Source organism: Anguilla anguilla, chromosome 11, assembly GCF_013347855.1.
Source record: "Anguilla anguilla isolate fAngAng1 chromosome 11, fAngAng1.pri, whole genome shotgun sequence".
Lineage (NCBI taxonomy): Eukaryota > Metazoa > Chordata > Actinopteri > Anguilliformes > Anguillidae > Anguilla > Anguilla anguilla.
The window spans coordinates 15365170-15379340 of record NC_049211.1 but is presented as its reverse complement, the minus strand read 5'-3'; the positions used below and the strand labels follow the sequence as shown (position 1 = coordinate 15379340).

General features: G+C 48.5%; 1 protein-coding gene across 3 annotated transcripts in view; it reads right to left on the bottom strand.

Moving 5' to 3' along the window:
- lamb2 (laminin, beta 2 (laminin S)) overlaps positions 1–14171 on the bottom strand; it is a 35910-nt gene that overhangs the window by 3018 nt on the left and 18721 nt on the right. For 2 of the 3 annotated variants that reach the window (XM_035382816.1, XM_035382815.1), the window contains exons 8-32: positions 13884–14086; positions 13580–13700; positions 13185–13373; positions 12863–13042; positions 12629–12741; positions 11566–11645; positions 11139–11274; positions 10686–10844; positions 10369–10496; positions 9745–9865; positions 9240–9432; positions 8699–8842; positions 7983–8214; positions 7667–7830; positions 7110–7142; positions 4441–4665; positions 4019–4236; positions 3549–3645; positions 2838–3210; positions 2271–2455; positions 1818–2059; positions 1487–1690; positions 1115–1259; positions 650–857; positions 148–289 (exon numbers count right to left, since the gene is read on the bottom strand). In XM_035382816.1, coding sequence (XP_035238707.1) covers positions 148–289; positions 650–857; positions 1115–1259; positions 1487–1690; positions 1818–2059; positions 2271–2455; positions 2838–3210; positions 3549–3645; positions 4019–4236; positions 4441–4665; positions 7110–7142; positions 7667–7830; positions 7983–8214; positions 8699–8842; positions 9240–9432; positions 9745–9865; positions 10369–10496; positions 10686–10844; positions 11139–11274; positions 11566–11645; positions 12629–12741; positions 12863–13042; positions 13185–13373; positions 13580–13700; positions 13884–14086 — 4235 coding nt within the window. The remainder of the gene's footprint in view (positions 1–147; positions 290–649; positions 858–1114; positions 1260–1486; positions 1691–1817; positions 2060–2270; positions 2456–2837; positions 3211–3548; positions 3646–4018; positions 4237–4440; positions 4666–7109; positions 7143–7666; positions 7831–7982; positions 8215–8698; positions 8843–9239; positions 9433–9744; positions 9866–10368; positions 10497–10685; positions 10845–11138; positions 11275–11565; positions 11646–12628; positions 12742–12862; positions 13043–13184; positions 13374–13579; positions 13701–13883; positions 14087–14171) is intronic. The other variant, XM_035382817.1, reaches the window with a different exon arrangement.

Sequence of the window (14171 nt, the reverse complement as noted above, 5' to 3'; positions counted from 1 at the left end):
CACTAATTAGCAGCTCAACAAGATCTCTAGCTGTTGAATAAGGTGTGCTTATTTAGGGTTGGACTGAGAACCTACAGGACAGTAGATCTCCAGGAACAGGGTTGCGCAGCCCTGGCTTAGGGACGCTTTTATCTCTCTCCCACAAACCTGAGCCAGCCGGGCTTCAGTCTGGCCAATGTCATCCTTGGCACGTTGTATGGCCTTTTCTGCAGCAGCCTGTGCCTTGCGGGCATCCTCCAGTGCTTGCTTCACTGTCTCTGCCGTATTTTTTGCACCCTCTGCCCGGTTCCTTCAGAAACCAGACACAGGGAGGAGTCAGCTGTCTGATAATTTATCACTCTCTGCCCTTGTGTCCAGTGTTGCACAATTTAATCTACTCCAACAAATCCTCTAACTGAGGGGCTGCTGTGTGGCTCATCCGCTAAAGGCACTGTACTAGCACAACTGGTCCAACAGTCCAGTATCAAATCTGGACTGTGTCAGTGCCACAGGTTGACATGCAATTGGTGCATGCATCACCAGGCAGGATATTCACTACCACCCCTCTTATTTCAATTTTACCTTTCCCTCAGCCATTACTCCACCTTCTTTTCTACCCATACCTCACCCTGTCCACCTCCCTCTCTTCTCCCTGCCTTGCTGGACCTACCTGGCCCTCTTGGCATCCTGCAGCAGCATCTCAGCTTTGCGTACATCACCATGGGTCTGCTCCAGAATGGCATCCACATTGGACAGGCTGTTGACTCGGTCTTTGATCTCCTCCGCAAGGTGGCGAATCTGCTGGGGTGAGGCTGGGATTGACAGCTCCAGGACCCGGTTTGCTACCGTTTCGATGCTGTCTGGGTCTGCACCCTCCTCTGCAGAATTATAATCAACATTACTCTCCACATTTGCTCTTTGTGATGAATAGATTAAAGATCACGCAAGGCTTTCTGTTAACTACCTGATCTATGCGTAGTAGTCTCTGAGAGTACACAGAGTTATTGTCCATGAGAAGAGAATACTGTACATATAATGGTTTCATACATTCCAACAGGGGTGGACAAGTAGTACTTGCAGAAATGCAAGTGTGAATATGCATGTAGAGAGAAACTGTAAAGGTCACAAAACTCACGCATGAGGAAGTCTCGAATCTGCTTTATGAGGTCACGGAGGTCGTTGTTGGAGCGCTCCACCTTGTTCTTGGTGTCATTGGCCTTGTCCAGGGCTGCTTGTGCCTTTCCCTTTGCCTCTTCCGCCTTTGTCTTGGCCTCAGCAACCTATAAATCCAGATAGGGAAATCACATGAATACATGTGAAACATGTTATATTTTAACCATTCAAGCTAACTGTGTTGTCACTGATTGCTTGGCTTCAGTGATTAATAGCACAGCAATGAGGCCTAACTCTGCTTTGTCAGCAATTCATATAAATATATTGTCAGATCTGTAAAAAAAAAACAATTGTTAACCAATAAACCTTAACCAGGCATAGCTCCAGGACTCACCTTCTGGAAGAGCTCCTCCACCTCACCCATGGCCTTGCTCAGTTCCTTCTCTGCATCTTGGGCCCTTTTCAGGGCATTATCTGCTGTTGCCACAGCACCATTGCAGTTGAGACCTCCACAGTGTCGGTTCCCCTCATCATCACGGCAACCAGCACCACCACAAGAGCCCTCTCCACAGGGGGCATCACCAGGAGCTCCACAAACCTGGTGACAGGTGGAGCAAAAAGAGATCAGCTTTACAGAGGGTCAAGCATCATTTTACATACAGCTAGGTACAGGGATGTTATGAGTGATGAAAAGATTGGGAAAAAGACAACAAAGAAAAGCTCACCTTTTCATTGATCTTCTTCATGTCCAGATTCTGTGTCTTGGTATTGAGATCTGCTAAGGCGCGTTTGTTGGCGGCGTTCTTGCGGTTGAAGTCGTCCTTTCTGTCTTCTATGAGCCGCTCTGTCTTGCGACGTGTGTCCGCCGATTGGCTGACAGTGCTGGGCACACTGGTGGTGGATTGGTTGGCACGTCGCTCGGCATCACGGGACCTGTCGTAGGAGCTGCGGATGCTATCATAGGCACCTGGGAGGAAGAAGACGATACAGGGACAGTCTCATCCAGTGTCCTGACCACAGGCCCACAAAAGCATTAGGACACATACACCTTAAGATATGAAAAGATGAAAGCTGGATAGATCACGGAAATGCAAATAGAAATGTACAAAATGGAAGCCAATGGATTTAAACAGATGTCATTTTGACACCGCCCAATAGCACAAGATCACTGCACTCACCAAGGAAGTTGGAGTTCTTCAAGATGTCCAGTTGGCTGTTCAGCTGATCAGAGGTCAGGTTGAGCTCCTTGGCCTCTCTCTCCAGGGAACTCAGCTCATTGCTGGCTTCATAGTTGTTGTCCTGCACACTGGTCAAGTCCCCCTCCAGGCGGTTTAGGGAGTCAGTGGTCTCACCAATACGACCCCTTTGAGGAGGTGGTAGAGTAAGAAAAAGAGCAAGAAGAGGAGTTGGAGAGGCAGGATGAAGAGAAGAAAAAGGAGAAGAGAAGGATGAAGGCAAACATTGCCATAATTTCCTTTCATCTCATGATTCTGTTATGCCTCACTGTGTCACTGAACAGCATTGTATCCTCGATAAACTTCTACTCCACTGTGTATGTGTTTATGTTTGTGTTTTAAAGTGAATGTATAAATTACTATGCATGTTTCAGGGCTCAATGTTAAGGATTTTTTTACTGCCCAATTGGGCCAGCAGGTTAGTGTTCTACTTGCCCCAGGTCCATTTCCACTGGTTATTGTTATTGATGTTAGTTACTGGCGGTGTACCAAACATCTGTGTATATGTACCTTAAGTCCTCAATGAGCCCCATGAGTTTGGTGATGCCCCCGGCGGTGGCATTGCGGGCGTTGACGATGCCCTGGGCCTGCGCCAACTTCTCCTCCAGGTCCCGGAAGCTCTTCTCGTAAGCGCCGGTCAGGCCGGTGAGCTGGATCTCGCGGGCTCGCTCGGTCAGCGCCTTGGTGCGCGCTGCCAGATCCTGCACCACGCGGTCCCAGTCACCGAAGCACTGGTGGCAGGGCTGGCAGTCTGGGAACTGGCCCGAGAAGCCGCGGGCGCACTGGTCGCACCGCACGCCAGACACACCCTGCTGGCACGCGCAGTGTCCCGTGACCCGGTCGCACTGTGACGTCTCGATGCCACGCCTGTTACAGTCGCACACTGGGGAGAGGACAGCCCAGAGGAAGAATAAGAGGCGAGAGGCTCCTACAGTAGACTAAACTGATGACCATATAAATGTAAACAGTGTAAACCAATCTGTTAATATGCTACATAGTGCCAATCTAGCAGGAACAGCAGCACATTCCATTAATGGAGGAACACAGACACCGCTTGTATTGAATTAGCAGTGGAATGGCTTCAATTCAGGCCTCAGGACCTGAATTAAAACCACTGTTTGTACATGAAGTCACCAGAGTGGCTGAAAAAAAGTTCATGACCTGTGCCCCCTGGGACAGTTATCTTTGTGCAAACCTAACTATCCCTACAGACAGACTGACCTCTGCACTGAACCCTGGGATCCCCCCAGTAGTTCTCCTGGCAGTCCCTGCAGGTCTTCCCTCCAAAGCCACTACGGCACTGGCACTGCCCTGTGAACTGCAAAGTGGAACACAGAGACTTTGAATAAACAGAGCAGCTGCTTTACATGTTGTTCCTAACTAGTGCTGGGGAACCTGTGATTGGAATGTAATCTTCTTTAGTGGCCCTCATACAGCTACAGGGCTATTAAGCCATGGTCTTGGACAGCCTCCAAACCTGCCTAGACACTTTATTCATCCGATTCCAACAACCATTGTGTTGATTCAGTTTAGCTGTGTTCATCTCTGAGGGCTTTCAGAGCGGGTTAAAAAGCTGCAGAATTGGAAAGCCTTCCATTGGTGGGTCAGAACTAATGTATGCAGGTATAATTTCTGGATTTCCACACCAGCTCCAGCTCAGTTTATACCCCTAAATACATAGTAAAACACACCTCATTGCATGTGGGGCTGACTGCATTGTTGGGGTCACAGTTGCAGGATTCACAGCCATGCCCACTGGCCAGGTTCCAGTAATTGGTGGCACAGTGGTCACAGGTCAGCCCGATAACATTGGGCAAGCACTGACACTGCCCAGTGCCACGGTTGCACACGCACTCATCTCGCGTGGAGCACTGTCTGCGCTCAGTGCCCAGGAAGTTGCAAGTGCATTCTGGGGGATTGAGTAGAGATACAAATCCAGTGTTTACTACTCTAATAAACATATCATCACAGCAATATCAGTATACTGTGCACAGGAAAATGAACTGGTTATAAAAAGGCACATAACATAGCTGGTTCTTACATTTTTTCATTGGTCTCATCTACGTTTGACCACATGCCAACAAAAGAAGTCCAAAGCGATTCAGTAACTCACTTCGGCAGTTCCGCCGCTTGGCGTCCCCATAGTAACCGCTCTTGCAGGTCCCGCAGTCGGGGCCCTCTGCGTTGTACAAGCACTTCCTGCACTCCCCGGTGCGCCGATCACATGAGTCCAGGTCGGTGAGGTCAATATTGTTGCTGCACTGGCAGGGCTGGCAGCGCCCACCAGGCTTTGAGGGGTTGCCATAGTAACCGGGTGCGCACTCCTCGCAGCGAGAGCCTGGCGAGATCGGAACAGAAGCCAGTCAGAGGAGGAGCAGGAAGGGGAAACTCCCAAATAAAAACAGGCAGGGAGACCGTCTCAGAGGATTCCAGTTTCCATTCAAGGCCACACCAGCGGAAATGACTTCCAACTGGCCTTCCAACCGACCAAGTGAGAAACCTTACAGAGCATGATGGTTTCAACAGATATGGCCCAGAGCAAGAACTGCCTTCAGACACAGAAACATGACTACACCAAGAAAACAACTGTTGTGTTGAAGCAGCCAAGCAACTTTTTACTCAAACCTTAAACTACAGCTTTGAAATAGACCACTGCTGGTTTGAAAAATGCAACAATACTACATTAATACCAGTCAGTGGCATTAAAAATGTGTTAATCTTTATTAGAGCGTCCATATTTTAATACATTAATTATTTTGCAACTCTGCATTGCCAAGAGAAAGTGTCTAGGTATTATAGCTTGATTAAACAGTTATCAGCAGAATGCTAATCTGCTAGATATTAGTGAAAACCTCCATTAAAGTCACACATTTTCAAGGCAGTATAACAATCAAATGGATAATTTGTTATGCTGTATATTCAAGCATCAACTGTATAGCTGATGAACTTGCTGTTCTAATACTGGTTCTGAGGGTGTTACCAGCCTCTGCACTAGTCTCTGTTACTCTTCAAGTGCAATTATATGAATCTACGCAGTTCACTTTGTAAGCTACTCTGGATAAGTGTGTCTACTAAATGAGTGTAATGTGCTATCAAATGTAATGCAACATCAATGGGGGATTATTTATCTAACACTCAAAAGAACCCGCTTCCCCAGACATCTTCTGAACTCCATGAAAAGAAAACATTCTTGGCATTTTTCATCCAGCTGATGGCAGCCGGGGAGCAGAGGGGTGCTGAGATCTGGTTTACTCGATTTTAACTGTAGCTGTTCTCTGCCAACAGCACATCTCCTTCCAGAGAGCAAAACACACGCAGAGAAAGACTGGGATTAAGTTAAAATGATAACATATTGACTATTGAGACGATAAAAAGACATTGCTTCTAACGTATCTAAATGGATTGCTAGATAAAATTATTTTTTGTTATGGCGACATAGTAACGGTTAGCCATAGTTCAAGATTCATAAGGAAAGCTGACTTCACCTGCCTGCAGACACAGCAGTAAATTGGCAAACTCACATGATATCAAGAATTATACTCTGAGCGTACAAAATGAATCCGGAGGGGCAGCTGGTGTCTATCAGGAGAAGGCACTGCATGAGGTACACCTGCTTCCAAACAAGACCTTCTCAGTTTCCAGTCATTTGGCAGAGGGAGATGAAAGGCAGATTTGCACTCATGACCGGTGCTTGACATTTAGATGTGAAAGCCACATTAAGCTTCTTATGTACTTTGCAGCAAAGTACATGGATCGACAGAATATGTACATTCAATTCCTGCTGCAGCGAAGCTATCCGGTTTTTCCCCACAGTCTCTCCCAGGTTTTCTGCAGCGTGGCGGCTGCTTTACAGTGCTCTCTGACAGCACGGCAAAACACCGTTTTGTCCCCTTCCAGTGACGAACAGCTGGGCATCGCGATGGTGGATGGCTATCTGACTGTCCTATGTTTGATTCAGGGTTGCCAACCTTACCAAATTTGCACTTACGAACAAATTGAATGAAAAATGGCTGTTTTTATGAACACAAATGCACAGGAATATCAAACAAACAAATGATTTTCAAAATGCATTTGCATGCATTTACAGAGCCCAGACATATACATGAGTGCTGACACCCATTATGAATTGTGCTCAAAACCCTCTTAAGGATAAAGCCAGTTGTAGCCAGTGCTTAAATACATAAAATATATAATCTCTTTTTTGATGGAGGGGCATTCTTGGTCTCTTAACCCCTTGCCCCCATGCCCTTTTATAAGCATGCCTGGCAAACACAAAGTGCAAGTTGCAGAATACCACGCTAGCTATCAATCACAGATACATTTTCAGGAAGCGCAACAATCAAACACTTGCCAATGCAGTTTCTCCTTTATATTTAAATCTATATAAATCTATATTTAAATATGAATTTCCAAACAGCCTTTGAGATTTATTGATTTACAGACCGAAATAACAGAAATGTTCACAGACTGTATACATTTCTATATAGTTGGCAACTCTGAGCTGTGTGCTGGCTTGAGCAAGCAAGAGTTGCAAGCACTGGGCAGTGCGTGTGTATGTGTGCCCCTACTCCACCCCACCCCAACCCAATCCACCGCATCCTCACATGCACTGATCCAAAACGGACACAATCCTAAGTCCTGGCTAAAGGTAGTGTTTGGGGACACAATCGGTCTACATTGTGGTGGGAGTCTGTTGTGACACTGCACGGTGGGGAGGAGGCTGAAGCCATGCAGGGGTTGGATTTGGGGAGGGGGTTTTGGGTTGGTTTCTCCATTACTCACGCTGGATGTTCCCCTCGGAGCGCTTAACGATCCCTATGCCGAGTTGAGGGGAGGGTGGGATGGGGGGAAACAACAGACATTACTGAACTGGAAATAGAACACCAACGCCGCTCCCCTTCCACTGCTGAGGCCTATCAGCACCTAATTTCACCTGGGCTTACCACACCACTCCAACACATGTACACAGCTGAGGGGTCTCTCAAAAATTGTCATGAAAGACTATGATTTATCAGGATTACCATTGCTAAACGGAATGGGCAGCTAGAGTACCTGGCATGTTCTCGAAAAACGTATCAGCACTTCATTATCGATCATTTATGTCCACCAATTTTGGGTTTTTGGAAACAGCTAAGGAAGTTATATGGTGGCTGTATTGGCAAGTAGATGGATTGGTAAACAGTTTGCATGTCCAGTCAAACCATCCCCTGAGTTTATTTCTTAAAGATATCTACACTGTGTGCAAATATCAGTTTTGTCACAATAACTCTTCATCTTGGGTGGGATGATACGGAAGCTGGACACCCTGGCAGAGGGCAGAGCCACTTAGCCATGCTCACCTGTGTACCCCTGTTTGCAATTGCAGACCACTTGTCGATTCCGGTTGTCTTGGTAACAGGAGGCGGCAAAGTGGCGTCCACTTGCGGGGCTGTCGGGGCAGGGGCAGGGCCGACACTGGCTCCCCGAGCCAAGCACTGGGTTGCCATAGTATCCATTGGCACATCTACGAGAGAAATCAATACAGGTTAATGCAGGGGTTCATTAACACCACCATCAAAATACTGAACCAGCTGCCTACAAGCCCCCATTCTGTCTCCCCCCCCTTCTCTCTCTCTCTCTCTCTCTCTCTCTCTCTCTCTCTCCAGATGTCCTCACCGCTCACACTTGTCCCCTGCGGTGTTGTCTCTGCAGTCGAGGCAGCTGCCGGTCCTCTGGTGGCACTCCTTGGCGTGCCCGTTGCACTGGCAGGGCTTGCAGCTGGGGAAGCCCCAGTGGCCAGACTGGCAGCCGTCACAGTGGGGGCCGAAGGCGCCAGGGCGGCACTGGCACTGCCCTGTGTACTGCTCACACATACGGCTTCGGGAGCCCTCGGGGCTGCACTCGCACGCTGGGCATGGAGACAGCAGGGGGCGCCGTCAGGAAAAAAGCTCAAATGAAGACTCGGAGAGTTAACACCTGTATGGGTCCAACAGCTAACATCTGCCCCCAGGCGCTTACCTGAGAATCATGTTATTTTCTTTTTCAAATGTCATGTTTACCAGCACAGTAAGTGCTGAGTGGGTCCTGAATCAGTAACTGGCAATGCAAATACACTGTGAGTGTGTGCTTGAGTGCTGTATCTCACATCTCCAGTGCTCCAGAGATAGTGCTAATTAAGTGAAGTTTAGAAATGCCTTCCAACAATTAAAGATAATTAAGGTAAAAGCAATAATGACAAATGACTTCAACACAAACAGTAGCAGTAATTTTGTACATCAGCAGTTATGAAAACATCATGCTGACAAACAGTATGAGAGCAGGTGTGCTGCTGTTTGACTCGTGATTGGATAAGAGACAGCGGAGGTCCGTGTACGGGGGCGGGGAGCACTCACGTTTGCAGCCCCCTGGCCCGAAGCCGTAGGTCCCAGGAGCACATTTGTCACAGCGCCTGCCAATCATGCCGGGCTTACAGCGGCACTGTCCTCCCCGGGCGTCACACTCTGAGCTGATTGAGCCCTGGGGGTCACACTGACAAGCTGGAGGAGAAGCATGCTTGTGTCAGTATCGACCTATTTAAGCAGCCTTTCACCCTTCACTGAAAAACCTAGACCACATAATTACCAAAGAAAAGACCATTTTACTGCTACACGGTTTTTTTTACTGCTACTGAACAATTACAGGGTTGAGTGGAACAAGATTATCTCATGCTGTGTGTGTGTGTGTGTGTGTGTGTGTGCATGTTTGTGTGTGCGCGCGTGTGAGTGTGTGAGAGAGGATACACCACTAAGACCCCGTCCTTTAGTTTTGAGGCTGTTCTGCTTTACCATGGGCATGCTTTTGCTGCACAATAAGGTGACCAATAGGACAGGGAAGACATTCAGACACACTGGGTCCTGTGGGGAACAGAACCCCAGCCTATCCCGCCTCACTCACCCAGAGCCCCGTCGTTGACGATGGCCGACATGCTGATGATCATCTTGGCGCAGAAGTCGCTGAGCTGCGGGCGTGACACGGCCTTGGCGCTCTCGTGGCAGCGGTAGCGCTCGTAGCTCTGCTTGCGGGCAATGGAGGCTGGATCCCCGGCAATGAACATCTCCATGGAGGAGTAGCGGGGAAGGAGAGCGATCTGCGCGACAGGGAGGAGCAGAGGGAGGAAATGAGACGGTGAGGGGAAAACGACAGGTAGGAAAGAGTGAAAGGGGGAGCGGAGAGGAAGGGTGACAGGTAGGAGGTTATGGGAAAGGGGAAAGGAAGAAAAAAGAAAAGAAGAAGAGAAAGAACTGAAACAAGAAACAGGCATGTGTTCCAGACCTCTGAATTATATGAATGATACCAGCTTAATGATATGCAGAGGTGTTCACAGTTTTGCTTGTGTAGTGAATGCAACCATATTATTATTTAAAATGTAAGGCAGTACTGGAAGGGGCCTGGTACTCACAGAGTCTACGAGGATGTTGGTGTTGGGGACCTTGTTTCGACCTGAGTAGCGGGTGAACTCCAGGCGCAGAGTGTATGTCACCCCCCTCTCTAGACAGATAGGCTGAGGAAGCACCACGTACCTGCAACATGATCAACGTACCATCAATCAACCAACAAACCATCCTGCGCAGTCTTTCAACCCATAAATCACTCTCTGTCAAAATCCAATATCCTCATTAGAATCAGTCATCCTGTTGTATGTGTAAACAATAGACTGTTAGACTGTGTGTGTGTGCATAGGTGTGTGTGTGTGTGTGCGCATGTGTGTGTGTGCGTGTGTGTGTGTACGTGTGTGGTATGGGTGTAAGTGTGTGTGTGTGTGTGTGTGTGCGTGTGAGTGTATGCTTGTGGTGTGTGTCCGTGTGTGTGTGTGTGTATGCTTGTGGTGTGTGTCCGTGTGTGTGTGAGCGTGCGCGTGTGTATGTGTGTGTGTGTGTATGCTTGTGGTGTGTGTCCGTGTGTGTGTGAGCGCGCGTGTGTATGTGTGTGTGTGTGTGCGTGTATGCTTGTGGTGTGTGTCCGTGTGTGCGTGAGCATGTGTGTGCGTGTAGGGCAGTAGTGATAAGCCGGTCCTCAGTCAGACCTGGCTCCAGCAGGCAGAGACACAGTCAGCAGGTCATCTGCAGGGATGGTGTTCCCGCACGGGCTGCTGGTGGGGATCGGACCGGGCCGCACCACCGTCACACGCACCTCCTCCCAGTCCCGTGGCATCTGGGGATCACACACACACACGTTAACATTCACTCACACAGGTACAACCCACACAAAGCATACGCCACCAAACAGAGGAACAACATGGGTACAGTAGTGAGATTGCACTGTGTGAAAGATTGTCTCACTGTGGGCAAAGGCACACTGTGATTATTCATGTTGTGGATACAGTGGAGGCGTGGCCTTCACCTGGGGCTCATAGCGAATCAGGACATCATACTCCATGGAGTAGGGGATGTTGTTGATGGAGAACTCCAGGCTGCTTCCCTCAGGCACCTGGGCAAAACCGGTGCCAGTCCAGGTGATTGGACGACCCGGCTGGTGCTCTCTTTCTTCCACAGAGCAGCCCTGCCAGAACACACACATTTACTTACAAACACACACACACACAAACCCATGTACACATAGGCAAATGCACCCAGACATTTTATATACATGGGCACACAAACCTTCACATATATGTAGGCAGACACACATACACATATGAGCACTCCAATGCATGTACATAAACCTAGGTGCACACGCACCAGGGAAAATCCACAAACACACAGGAGCATGTACAGTATACACGAGGTGTGTATGGACAGTGTAAATGAGCAGACAAGGCAGGACAGCAGTAATAAGAGTGCCATAGTGTTTTACCTGTCCCAGTCTAGAAAGTTCCGCCTCATAGATGTAGTGATCCAGAGCCATGAAGTAGTATCCGGACTCCACCTGGTCACACTGACGACCCCTCATGTGACTACGACAGCGACACTGACCTGTCTCCATGGAGCAACTGAGAAAGAGACCACCGGGTCAGGACCTCAGTGCACACACACATACACACAGCACACACACACGCACACACACACACACACACATACGTAAACAAACAGGCACAGACACACACACACACACACGCAGGCACACACCCACACACACACATACGTAAACAAACAGGCACAGACCCACAGACATACATACACACACAAACAAACACACACACACACACACACACAGGCACACAGCCACAGACATACACACACACACACACACACACACAAGTCCAGACAGGAAGAATACTCACTGATTGTCGGTAGCCCCGCCCACATCGCAGTCACAGTCCCGGCAGCCATTCAAGTCGTGACTCAGAGCCCAGTGTTCCGGCTGGCAGAGCAGAGGAGACAGAGAGGCACACACTGAGCACACACTGTCCAGCTCACAGCAGCCTCCAAGCACAGCTCACTTTATTCTGGTTCCAGCTCCAGAGTGACTGAGCCCATCAAGCGCCTCCACAGCTGTCACATTGTTTCAAATTCCAGCAGCATATTCAGACATTTACAGGAATAACACACAGCTAATGCAGAACAATGAAAACTTTTGTTTGTAGGCACATTATTATAATCAAGATAGTAAAGATAGTGATAATGGTTGAGATGAGATGTGTGTTTGTGTGTGTGCATTGTGACAAGCAGCTAAAGTAAAGAGGGGAAACTAACTTAATACAGCACACAGCTACAGAATGTGAGCAGAATACTTGGGAGTATAGTCTGTCTTAGGTTAGGTTTTGTGAGGCTTGCTGCATCCGAGAGGCCAATTAAGGCATGTGTAAATCATCCGGAAAGGCTTCGACTCCCTGAACTAAATTTAGACAATGGTGCTTGATGTGGAGGGCACATTCCTGGATACTGTTACTGGCCAAGAGAGAAAACAGGGGCTTCGCAAGAAGATGATTCACTGTCAGTCTAAAAAAACACATGCAGTGCTGTCCATATGACAACACAAGTACTGTAACACAAGGTAGTGTATGTTCAAATATGGATTTAAGACAGATAAATACAACAAGGACTTGTGAAATAAAGTACATACGTCATACAGTATTTGTACATTTGTAGATTTGTGGAGGGAAGCTATATTTAGCAAAGTGCAAAGTAAAGTCTTTTGTGTTAATTTAACTCTAATAGAGTGTATATAAGTCCAAGAATACAAATGTACTCTATCAGAGTTGTTTTAACACTGTGTCGATTTAACACATTTTACTGTGTATAGGGGTGGGAAAATGGAGGTCTGGATGTAGCATAGCACAAGTGGAGATTAAAAGGACTGAAACGGTGGTGTAGGTGCAGGTGTAGCCAGGACACGGGTTATACCAGGCACTGGTTGCAGCTCCGCCCGGTCACCAGGCGCTTGCAGAAGCAGTCTCCGCTGACAGGGTCGCACTGGGGGGTTTCAGCCACTGTTCCCCGGGTGTCGCACTGGCAGCCTAGGGGAAAGAGGAGCAGAGATGCACTGCACGGTCATACGGCCACTAGGGGGCAGCACTGAGACAGGGGTTTAATGCTTCTGCTGGGACACACGGGGTTTCCATTGTGGGTGGTACTCACGCTGGCATCCGCGGGGGTTTTCCGCACTCAGCCCAAAGAAGCCAGACTTGCACTTGTCACAGCGCGGCCCCTCCACATGATCCTTACAGCGGCACTGCCCAGCGATCATGCCCTGGGAGGGGTCATCATGCCCGTCACAGATGCCCCCATCCAGGGAGCCATCTGGGTCACAATCACAAGCTGGACAGGGCAATTAAGACAAGTCATTAATGAGACTCACACTCACACACACACACACACACATACACACACACACCCACAATTAATGAATTTTCCTAATGCCGATCTTCCGAACATACCAAACTGAACCCCCCGCACTCACCCACACACACTCCTGGGTCCCGGATGTCCCTGGCTGGGTCCTGGTAGTAGAAGGGGTTGCACATCTCGCAGTTGCGGCCCATGGTGTTGTGGAGACAGTCATCACAGACCCCGCCACTCACATTCCCTGTGGCCAGGTACACCGCCATGTCGAAGTGGCACTGGCCGGAGTGCCCATTGCAGTTACATTCTGGGAAAAATCAGAAGAGGCACACAGACAAAGCTCTTGGTTGTCACAAACTTGATAAAATCCTTCGGGTGTTAAGTAATAGACTATTTATAAATGAACAGACAGACTAAACTAAGTTCCAGCCAAAGCTTCATATAACAAGAGCTTAAAATTTCCATTGAGGCAGCAGGACAAATTGGGCCCTTGTGTTGCCATGTCTCACTCACTCTTGCAGGCATTAGTGTTCCTGCCCTCAGCTGGCCTCCAAGGCATGTCGTTGTAGAAGTCCTCACACTGCTCACAGTTTAGGCCCTTGGTGTTGTGCTTGCAGACACACCTCCCATGCACCTGTGGGCGCAAGAGAACATATTACAGCATGGCCTGTATTAGGCACTTAAAAATCCATTTTAATATCCTAGACCGTGTATTCACTGTAATGGTGATATGAACATATCGTATGAAACAGAGATTTAACTATTGAGAGTTAAAGCAGAGTACCACTGCAGGGCCTGGCACCCGTGCCCCTCTCACCATGCCCTCGATGTCGTCTCTGATCCCAGCTATGGGGGCACACTCGGAGGCGTGGCCGTAGCAGAAGCAGTTCCCGCGCACCACCAGCTCGTACAGCGCGTAGTAGTACTTCTCCTTGATCTCCACTCGGGAGTCCAGCAGGTTGTCTCCGAGAGTGTGCAGCTTGGTGAAGTTCACACGCAGATTGGTGATCTTCAGCTGGTCTAAAGGACAGAAATGCAGACGGGAAGAGGGGGGAGGGTAAGAAGGAGGGGAGAGAGAAAGTCCCACTTTTAAAATCTAGTTAGT